Source organism: Neoarius graeffei, chromosome 22 (genome assembly GCF_027579695.1).
Source record: "Neoarius graeffei isolate fNeoGra1 chromosome 22, fNeoGra1.pri, whole genome shotgun sequence".
In the NCBI taxonomy this organism is placed as follows: Eukaryota; Metazoa; Chordata; class Actinopteri; order Siluriformes; family Ariidae; genus Neoarius; species Neoarius graeffei.
Window position 1 is genome coordinate 24,795,691 of NC_083590.1, and position 18,543 is coordinate 24,814,233.

At 41.5% G+C, this 18,543-nt stretch overlaps 1 protein-coding gene across 1 annotated transcript; it reads right to left on the reverse strand.

The window, feature by feature from the left end:
• Positions 1-1,493: 1,493 nt before the first annotated feature.
• On the reverse strand, positions 1,494-18,173 carry srd5a1 (steroid-5-alpha-reductase, alpha polypeptide 1 (3-oxo-5 alpha-steroid delta 4-dehydrogenase alpha 1)). The gene is made up of 5 exons (XM_060904686.1): positions 17,636-18,173; positions 12,485-12,651; positions 10,109-10,210; positions 7,079-7,229; positions 1,494-3,556 (listed from the first exon to the last, which is right to left on the reverse strand). Exons 1-5 carry the CDS (start codon positions 17,926-17,928, stop codon positions 3,490-3,492), a joined length of 780 nt encoding a protein of 259 aa, XP_060760669.1. The 5' UTR covers positions 17,929-18,173; the 3' UTR covers positions 1,494-3,489.
• Positions 18,174-18,543: the final 370 nt, after the last annotated feature.

Genomic DNA, 18,543 nt, shown 5'->3' on the forward strand with positions numbered 1-18,543 from the left:
TCCGAACCACAAAGCATGGTGTGGAATACCTGGATAGCATATACCAGTGTGCCTGGAAAAAGGTCTGCTTGGAAAAGTGCTCAGAAATGCCTGCTGTGCTCACAACACTGGGAAGGATCATGTTGAAGTGTTAAACTGCAGAATTACAGCCCCCATGCTAACATTTTTGACAGACCTTGTTGAAACAAGAAAAAATGTCTGCACACTTAGATCCTTTTATTCATTTAATTGCCAAGCTTTCGGTCAGACACCTTCCTCAGGGCACAAACAGATGGAGCATACAACAAACTAATCAATTAAGATTCATTAAGGTGCTCAGTCACACCTGCACAGATGAGTTGTAGTCCAAGTGTGGGAGTTGTAGTTTTTCTGTTCTTCCTGATTTCATATTTCCTCTACCCAAGGTAGCTGGCATTAAATTGACCCCAAATGCACCAATAAAATTACCCACCACAAAAACATACATCTTTTTACATACAAACTTGAGTACACACACACATATAAGCAAGTGTAAGTTCAAGATAACTGCATAAACATCAGCAAGAACTTCATAAACTGCAGTTTCAAGACTTAACAAATGGTATACCTCCAATCATAACATAACACTCATGTCAAAGTCTACATTTAACCCTTTGGGTTGTAGGGCATCTAATGTATGGATCCAAAACAATTCCCTTTGACATAGCACTTTATCAATGTTCCCACCCCTTAACAATTTAACTTGCTCAATACCCTGAAACCGTAGGGAAGAAACAGGGTGGGCACACTCTACAAAGTGACAAGCCACAGGGTAATTAAGATCAACCCGTCTAATCGAACTCTTATGTTCGCTGATCCTTTGTTTTAAGCTACGTGTAGTTTTTCCCACATAGACCTGATCACAGGGACATCTTAACAAATAAACAACATTCTTTATATTGCATGTAATAAAACCCTTCACATTATAACTTTTACCAGACCTGGGGTGTTTAAAAGTATGAGTCTTATGTGTACTGTTACATTGGGCACAGTTGCCACAGGGGTAGTTACCATCCCTCAGGGGTGCTAAGAGTGTTTGAGCAGGAGCAGATCCTATACATGCTTTGACAAGCTTATTCCTGAGGTTGGGACCCCGTCTGGAGACAAACAACGGGGGGTCCTTAAATTTACCCTGGAGTGAAGGATCGTCACATATTAAATGCCAATATTTCATGACTGTGTTTTTAATTATGTAGGATTTAGGAGTAAAAGTAGTAATGCACACAGCAAGAAGGTCCTGGGTTTGAGCCCCGGGGCCGGCGAGGGCCTTTCTGTGTGGAGTTTGCATGTTCTCCCCGTGTCCGCGTGGGTTTCCTCCGGGTGCTCCGGTTTCCCCCCACAGTCCAAAGACATGCAGGTTAGGTTAACTGGTGACTCTAAATTGACCGTAGGTGTGAATGTGAGTGTGAATGGTTGTCTGTGTCTATGTGTCAGCCCTGTGATGACCTGGCGACTTGTCCAGGGTGTACCCCGCCTTTCGCCCGTAGTCAGCTGGGATAGGCTCCAGCTTGCCTGCGACCCTGTAGAACAGGATAAAGCGGCTAGAGATAATGAGATGAGATGAGTAGTAATGCAAGAAACTGAAAACTTTTTATCTTTTTTCACACTTTTTTTCAGAAGATGTGGCCGTGGCGTGGACAGGGCAATGTTGTATGCCTCCTCAACAGTCTTCATGGGATAACCCCTAGCCAAAAATCTTTGTTTCATTTCTAATGCATTCTCCTCATATTCTTCAGTGGAGTGACAGATCCGCCTAAGTCTGTAGAACTGACTCTTGGGCAGTCCGTTTTTTAGGGCACTAGGATGTGAGCTGCTTGCCAACAGGAAAGAGTTACGGTCCGTTTCCTTTCGGTAGAGGGTTGTGGTCAATTTCCCATCTTCTAGTCTGATCCACATATCTAAGAAACGCACACGTTTCGAGTCAAACTCCACAGTGAATTTCAGGTCAGGGCTCATTTTGTTCAAGTGTGTGGTAAATTCATTCAACTCATTTTGAGACCCTTTAAAAACACAAAGAACATCATCTAAATATCTAAAATATCTGATGATGTTACTGTAAAACGGATTTCTGTCCTCATTGAAAATAAACTGTTGTTCAAAAAATCCCACATACAAGTGTTGAAGTGTTAAACTGCAGAATTACAGCCCCCACGGTAACATTTTTGACAGACCTTGTTGAAAAGCAGGCTTAGAGGATTTCAAGGTTGAGAGACAAACTTTATTTCATCCACTCTACTCACACTATTTAACTGAGAGCTGGCCTCGTGGTTAGCGTGTCTGCCTCTTGACTGGGAGATCGCGAGTTCTACTCACAGTTGGGTCTTACTAAAGACAATCATAAAAATGGTGCGGACTGCTGTCTGGCAAGGCACGCTGCAATGCAGATATGAGTGGGGAATCAAACTGTCACAGGTAGCAGAGAACTAGCCCTATGTGCGTATAGGCGAGAGGCCAAGGGCTATGGAAACGGAGAGCGGCGCCGCCCAATGCGCTTTAAGGGCCTGGTTATTACTGGGAAGAGTTTGTGCAGGAAGGACTTTAGACTAACACTATTTAAGTTCATGAAAAAAAGCGCTTGGTTTTTTTTAAAAACACTTTTCAAATTTGTCTTAATTTGTCTGTTTTTAAATATGAAAGTGGTGAGGGGACGACTTAACCAAATGACAAAAAGACTGTAATGTGCTGAAATTAATTTAAGATTTGTAATAAATGATTAAAACCTTGAAAATGAGTTTTTATGCAAGCTAATATCTCCTATTTTGCTCTCGGTTTGCATGACAAGAAGCAAAACTCAGGCGTTGAGGTGTAATTATTTAGCCATGACTCATGGATATTCCCTTCGATTTCCGAATGCAATGTACGGTATGTATGACGTTCATTGGACACTCACCGGCCACTTTAATAGGAACTTGTTCTTGATTCTAAGATCCCTGTTCTTGGCTGGCAGGAGCGGAACCCGATGTGTTGTTCTGCTGTTGCATGCTGAGATGCTTTTCTGCTCACCACGGTTGTAAAGAGTTGCTATGAGTTACTATATCCTTCCTGGCCGTTAGAACCAATCTGGCCATTTCCCTCTGACCTCTCTTATCAACAAGGTGTTTGTTTCCACCCACAGAACTGTCACTCACTCGATGTTTTTTGTTTATCGCACCATTCCATCTGTGTAAACTCTAGAGACTGTTGTGTGTGAAAACCCCAGGAGATCAGCAGTTTCTGAAATATTCAAACCAGTCCATCAGGCTCAAACCAACACCCATGCCACAGTGAAAGAAAGTCACACTTTGAGATCAGAATTTTTCCCGTTCTGATGTTTGAACATTGTGAACATTAACTGAAGCTCTTGATTTGTATCTGCATGGTTTGATGCATTGTGCTGCTGTCAAGGGATCGGCTGATTAGAGAACGGCATCAAACAGCAGGGGTATGGGGGTTTCTAATAAAGTGGCCGGTGAGTGTAATATGATTATTTCTTCACAACACAAATGGAATCAGAGCTTTCCTTGATTTGGGGTAATCCTCAAATTTCTCAAGATACCACCTGTTGGACAAAAAGGATAAAAATGATTACGTTCTTGGCCTGAACACAGCCTGCATAGCAGCATGTTTAGCTAATACAGGAGAAGAACGGGATAAAATGATGAACTGATAACTAGATCACCAAAAATTACAAAAGCTTATAGTATATTTAACAGTTATTCCACAAAATCAAGTCGTACATGAGCTGATAGCCGATGAGGCGCGTAGCACTGAGTTGTCTATAAACCATGGACGACGAGATTGAGTGGAATAACTGTTTTATTCTATCCACATTCACTGGATTTTGAGAAACAGAGCATTTTTATTTTTTTGCAAATTCAATAAATAAAAACTTTATACAAAACGTCCGACAAAATCATTTCCACTTAGAATGTAAACAAACCGGTGAAATGACAGGAGCAATTTGTGAAAAATGCTACAATAATAATTCTTTTAAAAAAAATTCTTACCCTCAAATACTGTTGTTCCATATTTTGTATTTTGGGGGATTTTTTTCTTCTTCTTTTTGGCAGTTGGTTGGTGTATGAGCTAATATCCTAATAGTAGAGTAGCCAATCAGAGCACGCGATTGCTCATATTCAGTGAATGTGGATAGAATAATTCAAATTATTAGTTGTTTCTATAAATAATTATTTGGGATGTCATTGTTTATAATGTTATAGCATATATTTAATGAGGGTGGCACGGTGGCGTAGTGGTTAGCGCTGTCGCCTCACAGCAAGAAGGTCCTGGGTTCGAGCCCCGTGGCTGGCGAGGGCCTTTCTGTGTGGACTTTGCATGTTCTCCCCGTGTCCGCGTGGGTTTCCTCTGGGTGCTCCAGTTTCCCCCACAGTCCAAAGACATGCAGGTTAGGTTAACTGGTGACTCTAAATTGAGCGTAGGTGTGAATGTGAGTGTGAATGGTTGTCTGTGTCTATGTGTCAGCCCTGTGATGACCTGGCGACTTGTCCAGGGTGTACCCCGCCTTTCGCCCGTAGTCAGCTGGGATAGGCTCCAGCTTCCCTGCGACCCTGTAGAACAGGATAAAGCAGCTACAGATAATGGATGGATGTTTAAGGATATAACCATCTGAGATTTTCTTATGATGGTGTACCTGTATATAAAGACCAGTCCGTATATCTCTTGTTGCATGTCGCACTCAATACTGTTAGTGTTTGTGTGTGCACGGCTCTACAGACCACTATATGACTTCTACTAATCACATTTGATTCAAATGTATTTTGTCTTTTTTTTTTGGACATTATTAGCAAAGCAAGCTCACCGTGCTCGTGACGTACACTCACCAGAGGAACAAATGTTCTCTGCTGTTTCCTTCCAAGCTTTATTTTTCATTATAGTGTCTCTTTACATTTATTGAGAAAAATGATCCAATATTACATATCTGTGAGTGGCAAAAGTATGTGAACCTCTAGGATTAGCAGTTAATTTGAAGGTGAAATTAGAGTCAGGTGTTTTCAATCAATGGGATGACAATCAGGTGTGAGTGGGCACCCTGTTTTATTTAAAGAACAGGGATCTATCAAAGTCTGATCTTCACAACACACGTTTGTGGAAGTGTATCATGGCACGAACAAAGGAGATTTCTGAGGACCTCAGAAAAAGCGTTGTTGATGCTCATCAGGCTGGAAAAGGTTACAAAACCATCTCTAAAGAGTTTGGACTCCACCAATCCACAGTCAGACAGATTGTGTACAAATGGAGGAAATTCAAGACCATTGTTACCCTCCCCAGGAGTGGTCGATCAACAAAGAACACTCCATGACCAAGGCGTGTAATAGTTGGCAAGGTCACAAAGGACCCCAGGGTAACTTCTAAGCAACTGAAGGCCTCTCTCACATTGGCTAATGTTAATGTTCATGAGTCCACCATCAGGAGAACACTGAACAACAATGGTGTGTATGGCAGGGTTGCAAGGAGAAAGCCACGGCTCTCCAAAAAGAACATTGCTGTTCATCTGCAGTTTGCTAAAGATCATATGGACAAGCCAGAAGGCTATTGGAAAAACGTTTTGTGGACAGATGAGACCAAAATAGAACTTTTTGGTTTAAATGAGAAGTGTTATGTTTGGAGAAAGGAAAACACTGCATTCCAGCATAAGAACCTTATCCCATCTGTGAAACATGGTGGTGGTAGTATCATGGTTTGGGCCTGTTTTGCTGCATCTGGGCCAGGACGGCTTGCCATCATTGATGGAACAATGAATTCTGAATTATACCAGCAAATTCTAAAGGAAAATGTCAGGACATCTGTCCATGAACTGAATCTCAAGAGAAGGTGGGTCATGCAGCAAGACAACGACCCTAAGCACACAAGTCGTTCTACCAAAGAATGGTTAAAGAAGAATAAAGTTAATGTTTTGGAACGGCCAAGTCAAAGTCCTGACCTTAATCCAATGGAAATGTTGTGGAAGGACCTGAAGTGAGCAGTTCATGTGAGGAAACCCACCAACATCCCAGACTTGAAGCTGTTCTGTACGGAGGAACGGGCTAAAATTCCTCCAAGCCGGTGTGCAGGACTGATCAACAGTTACCGCAAATGTTTAGTTGCAGTTATTGCTGCACAAGGGGGTCACACCAGATACTGAAAACAAAGGTTCACATACTTTTGCCACTCACAGATATGTAATATTGGATCATTTTCCTCAATAAATAAATGACCAAGTCTAATATTTTTGTCTCATTTGTTTAACTGGGTTCTCTTTATCTACTTTTAGGACTTGTGCGAAAATCTGATGTTGTTTTTGGTCATATTTATGCAGAAATACAGAAAATTCTAAAGGGTTCACAAACTTTCAAGCACCACTATGTAATGAGAAGTCATATATAATGGGATAAGATGAAACCAACCATAGTTGTAATTTTTTCCTTTCATTTTTTAAATGTGAAATGGAAACCAATTTCAGATAGGTGATCAAGTTTTGAATGTGGAACTGAAAAAAAAAAAAACAACAAAAAAAAACACCACACACACACACACACACAACACATTGCACCATAGAACCGGTACGAAGAATTTACCAAATTTATTACCAACACTGAAGTTATGATTCTCATCTCATCTCATTATCTCTAGCCGCTTTATCCTTCTACAGGGTCGCAGGCAAGCTGGAGCCTATCCCAGCTGACTACGGGCGAAAGGCGGGGTACACCCTGGACAAGTCACCAGGTCATCACAGGGCTGACACATAGACACAGACAACCATTCACAATCACATTCACACCTACGCTCAATTTAGAGTCACCAGTTAACCTAACCTGCATGTCTTTGGACTGTGGGGGAAACCGGAGCACCCGGAGGAAACCCACGCGGACACGGGGAGAACATGCAAACTCCGCACAGAAAGGCCCTCGCCGACCACGGGGCTCGAACCCAGGACCTTCTTGCTGTGAGGCGACAGCGCTAACCACTATACCACCGTGCCGCCCCAGTATGAATGTATGGTAACCATTTGAACTCGATTTGAAATCATATCGAGGTTGATATTTATATACACATGGCTAGGTCACAGAGAATTTTATCTTACTTGTGGTGGGCGAAGGCTCGGCTAGAGAGAATGATTAAGGTGAAGAAAGCAAAGGCAAAACTGTGGACTGAGTGAGCAGCCAGAGCAAATCCAGCCCATTCCACGATCTCACCCAGATAATTAGCCCCGGACACGTACTCAAACACTCCACCTACAAAAGACATCCCGTCATTTCGGTGTACGCTAAATATATTCATACCACAGTTCTGTACAATCCTGATCATCTGATTGGTCAGAAGGTGTTCTGGAACTGCACTTCTGACAATATTACTGCCTTTACGTGGAGCTCAGCCAAGGCTAAGTGATACATTAGAACTCAAAAGCATCATGATTAATGATACAAGATTGTTATACTGCAGCCAAACTCACTGTTATTCACAGGAATTAAATAGATGGACAATAATAATTAATAATACATATTTTTACCTTCTTGTCCTTCTTAATTACTTATTTTGTCGATTTTAAATAAAATTATCATTGAATTCATGTTTTCCAAAAAGGCTTTAAAAGCTACAGTACCATATTTTGCTCGCACTCTGTTAAATATTGTAATACAGTGGTATGCAAAAGTTTGGGCACACCTAGTCAAAATTGCTGTTACTGTGAACAGTTAAGCAAGTTGAAGATGAAATGATCTCCAAAAGGCATAAAGTTAAAGATGACTCATTCCCTTTATATTTTAAGCAAAAACAATTTTTTATTTTCATCTTTTACATTTTCTAAAATGATAAAAAAGGAAAAGGGCCCGAAGCAAAAGTTTGGGCACCCTGCATGGTTAGTACCTAGTAACACCCCCTTTGGCAAGTATCACAGCTTGTAAACACTTTTTGTAGCCAGCTAATAATCTTTCAGTTCTTACCTGGGGGATTTTCACACACTCGTCCTTGCAAAAGGCTTCCAGTTCTACAAGTTTCTTGGGCTGTCTTGCATGCACTGCTCTTTTGAGATCTACGCACAGATTTTCAGTGATGTTTAGGTCAGGGGACTGTGAGGGCCAGGGCAAAACCTTCAGCTTGTGCCTCTTGAGGTATTCCGTTGTAGATTTTGAGGTGTGTTTTGGATCATCGTCTTATTGTAGGACCTATCCTCTTTTTAACTTCAACTTTTTTACAGATGGTGTGATGTTTGCTTCCAGAATTTGCTGGTATTTATTCGAATCCATGCTTCCCTCGACCAATGAAATGAGCCCTGTGCCACTGGCTGCAACACAACCCCAAAGCATGATCGATCCACACCCATGCTTCAGAGTTGGAGACGTGTTCTTTTCCTGGAATTTGGCACCCTTTTTTCTCCAAACATACCTTTGCACACTGTGGCCAAAAAGTTCTATTCTGATTTCATCAGTCCACAGGACTTGTTTCCAAAATGCATCAGGCTTATTTAGATGTTCATTTGCAAACTTCAGACGCTGAATTTTGTGGCTAGGACGCAGGAACGGTTTTCTTCTGATGACTCTCCCATGAAGGTCATATTTGTTCAGGTGTCGCTGCATAGTAGAACAGTGCACCACCACTCCAGGGTCTGCTAAATCTTTCTGAAGGTCTTTTGCAGTCAAACAGGGGTTTTATTTGCCTTTCTAGCAATCCAACGAGCAGTTCTTTCAGAAAGTTTTCTTCATCTTCCAGACCTCACCTTGATCTCCACTGTTTCTGTTAACTGCCATTTCTTAATAACATTACAATCTGAGGAAACGGCTGCCTGAAAACACTTTGCTACGTTCTTGTAGCCTTCTCCTGCTTTGTGAGCATCAATTATTTTATTATTCAGAATGTGATGGAGTTGCTTAGAGGAGCCCATGGCTGTTGATTTTAGAGACAAGTTTGAGGAGTCAGAGAATTTATACAGCTTTGAAATCTGCATCATCTGACCTTTCCTAACGAAGAATTTGAACAAGCCACAGCTCAATAAGCTAATTAAGGTCTGGAACCTTGGTAAAAGTTACCTGAGAACTCAAATGTATTGGGGCGCCCAAACTTTTGCATGGTGTTCCTTTTCTTTTTTCACTCTCCAGTTGTACAAAAAAAAAACAACAACCCACAAATCTTGCAGAAAACGCTGAAAAGAAATGTGTCGTCTTTACCTTTATGCCTTTTGGTGATCAGTTCATCTTCTGCTCACTGAACTAGTCACAGTAACAGACATTTTCAGTCAGGGTGCCCAAACTTTTGCATGCCACTGTATATTACATAGGCACGAGTGTTTTACTGGGAAATGCACCACCTTTATTTTACATACGGGCTCCGTCCGGGACACGGAGAACCAAAACCGTGACCTACATCTCTATATGTCACTCGTGAGGAAATCGATGAAGTGTTTTATAATGTTTATTACTTACATTGCACATTTTGCATGCATGTATGACTAAATGCGCTTAAAATATTGTACATTAAGTAAAAGAACACAAATATAAATGAAATATCCTAAAGATGATACAAAGACCATGAAATATTGCTCAGCTGTAAAATATATATATATACACAATACATATGAAATTCTGAGAAATATCAATTATTAAAAAAGTTAATGTGTTTTAAGGAAAGATTTAACTGGTTCAAAATTAAAATTCTTTCGATTAACTTGGTTTTTGTGTGTGTGGATGTGGACGTGTCCATATAATAAAGAACATTACACGGTGGTGTGAAGATATGAAGGTTATCTTCTCATGTTGAAAATATGTTCATATCTTCGTGCAACCGTGTAATATCCTATACCGATATAATCATCATGCATCATATAATCAAACGTTTGGTCTGAAGGTTTCTTACTTGCTTTTTTTTTTTAAATTTTAGTTAAAGATTTTCTTATACCTGAAATATCGGACATTGCAGCACCTGTATTTGGTTAGACTGGTAATGGTAGATATGAACAAGCCTTTTGTTCAGTCTTATTGTTAATAGTCTAGCAATAAAAAGCGGCCTGTGTTCCATCAGTAACTGTTCCTGAGGGCACATAAATCCATCTGTTTCTCTTCAAGAAATAATGATTCACAATTTACTGAATGTGTTTTCCCCCCTTCTCTTTCTCGCTCACCTCTGGGTATCTTGTAGCCCGTTTCTCCTGGACTGCGCAGGTTCCTCAGAATGTGGTCAGAATGAAGGTTAATTATCCATCCAACAAGCCATAGACAGGAGCCTGCATGAAAATGAACGAATTATGAAATCCATCACATGAACCTCATCGTATCCCCCTCAGACAGAAGCAGACTGCTGTGATAAATGATGTTTGTTCATCGGAGAATAAAATACAATCTGATCTAATTACCAGAAGCGTCGTACAGTGCTGAGCGTAAATGAGCGCACCCCCTTTGAAAAGTAACATTTTAAACAAACAATCTCTCAATGAACACAAACAATTTCCAAAATGTTGACAAGACAAAGTTTAACATAACATCTGTTTAACTTATAACGTGAAAGTAAGGTTAACTAGACAGGGACACTCTAACGAGTGCAAACCCCGCCTTTTCCCTATTAAAATACATTGGGCGAAAATTTCGAAGTTCTGCCATGACCTTGACCTTTGACCTTTGACCTCCAAAATTTAATGGTTTCCTTCCTGGGTGATTGGCAACACATGTACAAAATTTGGTCCAAATCGATCCATTGGTTCTTGAGATATCTTGCAGACACACAGACAGACAGACAGACAGACAGATACACACACACACAGACTGACGCAGGTGAAAATAATAACCCCTCCGACTACTGTCGGCGGGGTTAATAATATAACTTAGATTACACATTTTTCAGTTTTACTCAAATTAGGGTGGTGCAAAAATGAGTACACCCCACAACAAAAACTACTCCATCTAGTACTTTGTATGGCCTCCATGATTTTTAATGACAGCACCAAGTCTTCTAGGCATGGAATGAACAAGTTGGCGACATTTTGCAACATCAATCTTTTTCCATTCTTCAGCAATGACCTCTTTTAGTGACTGGATGCTGGATGGAGAGCGATGCTCAACTTGTCTCTTCAGAATTCCCCATAGGTGTTTGATTGGGTTCAGATCAGGAGACGTACTTGGCCACTGAATCACTTTCACCCTGTTCTTCTTCAGAAATCCAACAGTGGCCTGATGTGTGTTTAGTCATGTTGGAAAAGTGCACGACGACCAAAGGCACGGAGTGATGGTAGCAGCTTCTCTTTCAGTATAGAGGAATACATCTGTGAATTCATGACACCATCAATGAAATGCAGCTCCCCGACACCAGCAGCACTCATGCAGCCCCACATAAGGACACTGCCACCACCATGTTTCACTGTAGGCACCAGGCAGTTTTCTTTGTATTCCTCACCTTTGTTTTGAAGCCATCAGTTCCAAAAACATTCATCTTGGTCTCATCACTCCAGAGTATAGAGTCCCAGTCGTCTTCATCTTTGTCAGCATGGGCCCTGGCAAACTCTAGGCGGGCTTTTTTGTGCCTGGGCTTTAGGAGAGGCTTCTTTTGTGGACGGCATCCATGCATGCCATTCCTCTGCAGTGTACGCCGTATTGTGTCACGGGAAATAGTCACCCCAGTTTGGCTTTCTACTTCTTTAGATAACTGCAGTGAACTCGCATGCCGATTTTCTTCATCCCTTCTCATCAGAAGACGCTCCTGTCGAGGTGTTAACTTCCGTGGACGACCTGGACGTCTCTGTGAGATGGTTGCAGTTCCATCTTTCTTAAATTTTTGGACCACTTTTGCTACAGTATTCTGACTGATAAGTAAAGCTTTGCTGATCTTCTTGTCGCCTTCACCTTTGTGGTGTAAAGAAATTATTTCCTGTGGGGAATTCTGAAGAGACAAGTTGAGCATCGCTCTCCATCCAGCATCCAGTCACTAAAAGAGGTCGTTGTTGAAGAATGGAAAAAGATTGATGTCGCAAAATGTCGCCAACTTGTTCATTCCATGCCTAGAAGACTTGGTGCCGTCATTAAAAATCATGGAGGCCATACAAAGTACTAGATGTAGTAGTTTTTGTTGTGGGGTGTACTCATTTTTGCACCACCCTAATTTGAGTAAAACTGAAAAATGTGTAATCTAAGTTATATTATTAACCTTACTTTCACGTTATAAGTTAAACAGATGTTATATTAAACTTTGTCTTGTCAACATTTTGGAAATTGTTTGTGTTCATTGGGATATTGTTTAAAATGTTACTTTTCAAAGCGGGTGCGCTCATTTACGCTGAGCACTGTATGAGTCGAGCATTTCTACAAGCACTAAAAAATAACCACTTTTTGCTACCATGAGAAGCAGAAAAGCATGCCAGATAAAGGCATTAACAGTCTGTTCACTGGCATCGACGTGTACCCAGTAACCAGCAGGAGGGACAACAGGACCTGACTGTCCTCCTCTTTAATGCACTGCATTGCCTTTCCGGACAACATGCATAACAAGAGGCTACGACTCCATTACCCACCTGTGATGAAGCAGGGATGTGAAACCCAACCCTCAGGGAAGTCTGCATACTGGCTCAAGTATCTCACTTGAAGATATCCATTATAAATGCAAAAAACAAACGCCAGAGCAAATGATACAAACGGTGTGGGCTTTCCTCCTCGGATTAAAAACGGATATATGAGAGACCTGGAAGAAGCACATTGTTTCACGGTTAGAAACGATCATTTTGGTCAGACTTCTGCTTCCAATGTCTGCTTTTAGACTGTCAAGATAAACTCAGAGCTCAAGAGGAACGTGTTGATTTCCTTTTTGACTTATCTTACATTTTAAATCTACTTTTGAGAAGGTCTAAGCTCCACCCACTTCACACAATCAGGCCTGTTTTCCTGATCTATAGGCAAATTATGTAAAATTGACCGATCAATTTTCTTGATAAACCACACTAACGAGTGAAAACGTACAAAAAAAACCCCCCGAAAATCTTTTTTTTCCTATATGCAACACCAAAAATCTGAGTTTCTCGAACATGAAATTTTACCCTACTATTTATAATTAATGTTAGATTTTACTGAAATGTTACAGAATATTAACAGTGAATTAGAGGGTTTTGGTTAAACAATAAAGAAAAACTTTTCTGGAAAGTTTTTTTTTTTTCTTTCGAGTGTCAAATTTTTATTCAGTATGAAAATTTAATCAGATCAATTTTGGTTCCTGTCTGCATGGAGTTTTACACGTTCACCCCATGCATTTGAGGGTTTCCTCCGGGTTCTCGGGTTTCCTCTCACCGCTGACAGGTGCCTGTAAAATTGTCCCTGGATGCGTGTGTGAATATGTGTGTCCCATCCAAGGTTTATTCCTGCCTCGCTCCCAAGATAGGCTCAGGATCCAGCGCAACCCTGAGACAGGATAAAGCTATAAGCTTTATCCTGTTCTACAGGGTTGCAGGCAAGCTGGAGCCTATCCCAGCTGACTACGGGCGAAAGGCGGGGTACACCCTGGACAAGTCGCCAGGTCATCACAGGGCTGACACATAGACACAGACAACCATTCACACTCACATTCACACCTACGGTCAATTTAGAGTCACCAGTTAACCTAACCTGCATGTCTTTGGACTGTGGGGGAAACCGGAGCACCCGGAGGAAACCCACGCGGACACAGGGAGAACATGCAAACTCTGCACAGAAAGGCCCTCGCCGGACATTCATTCATTCATTCATTCATTCATTCATTATCTCTAGCCGCTTTATCCTTCTACAGGGTCGCAGGCAAGCTGGAGCCTATCCCAGCTGACTACGGGCGAAAGGCGGGGTACACCCTGGACAAGTCGCCAGGTCATCACAGGGCTGACACATAGACACAGACAACCATTCACACTCACATTCACACCTACGGTCAATTTAGAGTCACCAGTTAACCTAACCTGCATGTCTTTGGACTGTGGGGGAAACCGGAGCACCCGGAGGAAACCCACACGGACACGGGGAGAACATGCAAACTCCACACAGAAAGGCCCTCGCCGGCCCCGGGGCTCGAACCCAGGACCTTCTTGCTGTGAGGCGACAGCGCTAACCACTACACCACCGTGCCGCCCCCTCGCCGGACAATCCGGGACAATCCTCGCGGGACAATCCTCCCTGTTGCTTGTGCACCTTTTCCAGCCAACCTTTTTAGCAATGACCTTCTGTGGTTTATCCTCCTTGTGAAGGGTGTCGATGATCGGCTTCTGGACAACTATCAGGTCAGCAGTCTTCCCCATGATTGTGTGTACTGAACTAGGCTGAGAGATACACAGTATTTATACTGTTTTACTCAAACTTGAAGTAATAATTCTAATATATTTTGAGATACCGGATTTCTGATTTTCATAAGCTATAAGCCATAATTATCAAAATTTTTAAAAAAGCCTTGAAATATTTCACTTTACATACAATGACGATAGAATATATGAAAGTTTTTTTTTAATTAAATCACGTAAAAAGTGAACTTTTTCATGATCTTATATCTTGAGGTGGGTGGCACAGTGGTGTAGTGATTAGCATTGTCGCCTCATGTCGAGAAGGTTCTGGGTTCGAGCCCAGCGAACAAGCGACAAGGGCCTTTCTGTGTGGAGTTTGCATGTTCTCCCTGTGTCTGCGTGGGTTTTCTCCAGGTGCTCCGGTTTCCCCCACAGTCCAAAGACATGCAGTTAGGCTACTCTAAATTGTGTGAAGGGTTGTTTCCCAAGCCTAGAAATGGGAGGTTTGCGGCAGGAAGGGGATCCGACATAAAACTATGCGGATCAGTAAGGTCCACAAGGATGATGATGAAGATTCTAATATTTTGAGATACACTGCAGGGGCGTAGCTAGGATTTTCAAAGGGGGGGGGGTCACACACTGACTGGCAGCCTGAGTACATTATGTCACAAAAAATAATTACCATTGCTAGTTTTAGGTAGCTTAGAACCCGGCTCTTCCATTACTGCTGTTTCTTCCACGTTTTCTTGATGTTGTGTTCTAGAAACAGCACTAAAACTTAGCTTCGAAGCCACAAAATGCAACTTTGATGGAAAAAATATATATAATAAATTGCTGACCTCTCTTCACGTCGAAAGGAGGAGGAAAGTTTTGCTTGTTTTGACATGGCGAATTATTAACACAAGAGGAAACACTCGTAATTCACAACTAAAAAGACTGCAGCTACACTGGCAGCTTGACCGTGCTATCTAGTGCGCTTGTGTTGCGCTTGTGCAGAACCGTGTCAGTCCTGCGCTCCTTGGCTCGTGCACCTGAAGGCGCGCCTTGGGCTGCGTGCACATCTAACGAGCTCCGGCATGTGAGCCGTTAACAAAGAACACCTGTCTTTAATCAATGAACTATGTTTGGGCTATTTAAGGACTGCGCCCATGCAAGGATGATGCGAAGTATTACGCCGCGTCTAGTGTGCCTTACTGAGCCTTGTTCCCTGTTCTTGTTGATCTCCTGGTTTTTCGACTCCTGTTTCTCGTCCCTTGATCTTGTACAGTTTTGCCTCTGATATTCTGTCCGCGCCTCGATTGACCTCCTGCCTGTTTCCTCGATTACGACTTTGCCTGCTGTTTCGGACTGTTTGCCTGTTGTGTGCGTTTCACGCACTTTATGCTCATATCGCACTGTGTATTATTTAACATATCTGCACTTACATCCGCCTCTCCCGCACACGCTCTGACAAACTGGGTTTTCACACCCAAACCACAGGAAGTCCATACAAGGTTAAAGTGCATATTCTGGACCAATTTCGTTTTTTTTTATATGAAAGCATGTCCCCTTACACACTCATCCAAAAGGGTAATTTTGCACAAGGCCATCTGTCTACAGCAGAAAAAAATAAAATAACAAAACGCGTCTGGAAAAATCCCAAGGGAGTCTGGAGCCAGATTCGTGACGTCACCTGCGGAAGCGCCAACAGGCTGCGCGAGCTTTGCACGGTTTCAGTGCACAGCCTGTGTAGACCAAGCGCTCCCATTTCTCTCTCATTGTCCGGTCTTTTGGGAAACGATGAGTACTAATCCCATCAAGATTGGTGTTGCTGCACCCTCCTACGATACATCTGTTAACCATTTTAATAATTACGCGATAACGTTGAAGAAATTTGCAGAAAACCACCAGGTCGTTTTCTCATAAAAAAACCAGTGCTGACGTAGGATTCAGAGGGAGGCGTCCCGCATGCGACGTCACGAAAATCAATGTTTGCCGGGAAACCCAAATGCCAAGTTTTTTCAGAGACGGACCAATTCGCCTCAAATGGCTCAATTTCAACTGAATGTTTCTGGTATTGCGCAAGGTAAAAAAAAAAATTGCACAAAATGCAAAACGTGACAGATATTTGACCAAAGTTTAATATAAAAAAGGAGAATTACATTGATCTTGCTCCTGAATTTACCCGTGATATGCACTTTAAAGAAACCCTAATGAGGCTGAGGTGACAATCTAGTTTAAAAAAAAAAATCTAGAAAAATTACAGTGAGCGCTTTTCTTATATTCTTATGCGGCTATTGAAAAAATGTATGGTCCAACAAGGGGGGGGGGGGGGGGGGGGGGTGTCACGGGCACCCCAGGACCCCCAGTTACACCCCTGCACTAGTATACCTGTTGTATAGATGTTTGTAAAGCAGACATCATCGTCATAATGCATTATAGGAAAAAACAGATTAAATCAATTCATCAGTTAACCTTCATCCTACCAAGTGGGGTCCATCTGGACCCCGCACCTATATGTTTGTTTGCCATTTTAAAAATATGTGACATACTGCCTCACCGTTTTATGAATTTGTCGGAATTTATGTCTTAATTAAAACACTAAAGCACCGGAAGATCAGCTTTTTGCATTGTGAAGGTATAATTAATTTGTTACTGGGGTCCAACCGGACCCCAGAGTAAAGTTTATCTGTCTTTCATTTTATAATTGAATAGCACACTGAAAGTTAACTTCTTTTATGTTCCATAATGAAACTACCAAGGCATTCCTTCTTGGGGTCCGTGTGGACCCCACTGCTGCAATAAGCACAGGCTGCAAAACAAAAGCCCGAAATTATTTTACAATTACTTTTTTGTTTTAAATTCTGTAAGAAAAGACCTAAGTTGTAATCCAGAATGTTTTACAGCTGCATGAGCTGCAAAAATCATGTATATAATGCCAATTTTTTTTTTGTGGCGCTATAATTTGCTACATGTATGCTAGTTATTGCAATGTTATTGCATTTATAATACATCACTGATATTCAGCCATAGTGGATTTTGTTCTTCAATAAAGTTATGTCTGTTTGCTGCATTGAATTGGTTCTTACTGCATTGATTTCAAGGTATTCCGTCCTGGGGTCCATACGGACCCCGCCTGGTAGTTTGTGTATGTAAAATTGGCTGGTAGGATGAAGGTTAAGTGTGTTCTTTATGCCTTGGGCCCTTTAGTGTATTGCTGTTATTAATACAAGATGTTCTGAACAAAACTTATCTGGTGATTTTGTCTTTATAAGCTTTAATTTTAAAGAAAAGTATTGGGGTCCAAACGGACCCCACATGGTAAGATTAAGGTGTAAAATAGCATGGTCGGATGAGGGTTCATGAATAAAGAGCTAGGGGAATTAAAATAAGGGTCAGAAGTGTGAAGAGCAGGATAGATAGAAAGAAAATAGATGGACTGTCATTGCTTACCTTTGAAAATAATGGCAAAAGTACATGGCCAGAAGTACCTGGTTAGGTAGGTCTGTTATCTTCTCAGGTGAAGCCCATAATATTAAACTCAGAGGCACAAGAAATGCAGGGAGCTCTTGAACAAACCAAGCCACTTTCACATTAACCGGAAATCCATATTTGGTAGAGGTATACCTGCCATAAGGGACATTCTCAGAGAGCAAAGTTAAACCTGTCATAAGAGCCATGAGCAACATGAAATATGAAAAACAGTCCAAAATGTAAAGTTCTTCCTCTTCAGAAGAAACCAGCATCCTAAGAATATTCTCTTGTCTCTGTGTCAGCCCTGTGATGACCTGGCGACTTGTCCAGGGTGTACCCCCCCTTTCACCCGTAGTCAGCTGGGATAGGCTCTAGCTTGCCTGCGACCCTGTAGAACAGGATAAAGCGGCTAGAGAGAATGAGATGAGATGAGATGAGATGAGATGAGAAATTCGTCCGAGATAATGTAGCCAGTAGTGGCGATGGCCCGTTTTGTTTGCCCACCAAGATGGGGGCTGGGGGGCGTTCCCCGGAATGCCGTGACGTCAGTGAAAACTCTCTTTTTTTTTTTTCATTGGCAGTCGTAAAGATCTTTTTTTTTTTTATTTCCAAAAACATTCAAAATACAAACAAATAGAGCACCATATATATACAGATCCAAAAAACATCAAAGAAGTAAAACACACACATAGCAATAAAGTAAAAAATATGAACAAGAAAGGGGCTTCTTAACTATCTTTACATATGTTAATCGAGTAAGGCAAGGCAAGTTTATTTATATAGCACATTTCATACACAATGGCAGTTCAATGTGCTTTACAGAAGTAAAAACAAAACAGTAAACAATAGAGAAATAAAATTACATAAAATAATTTTATCTTTATTCT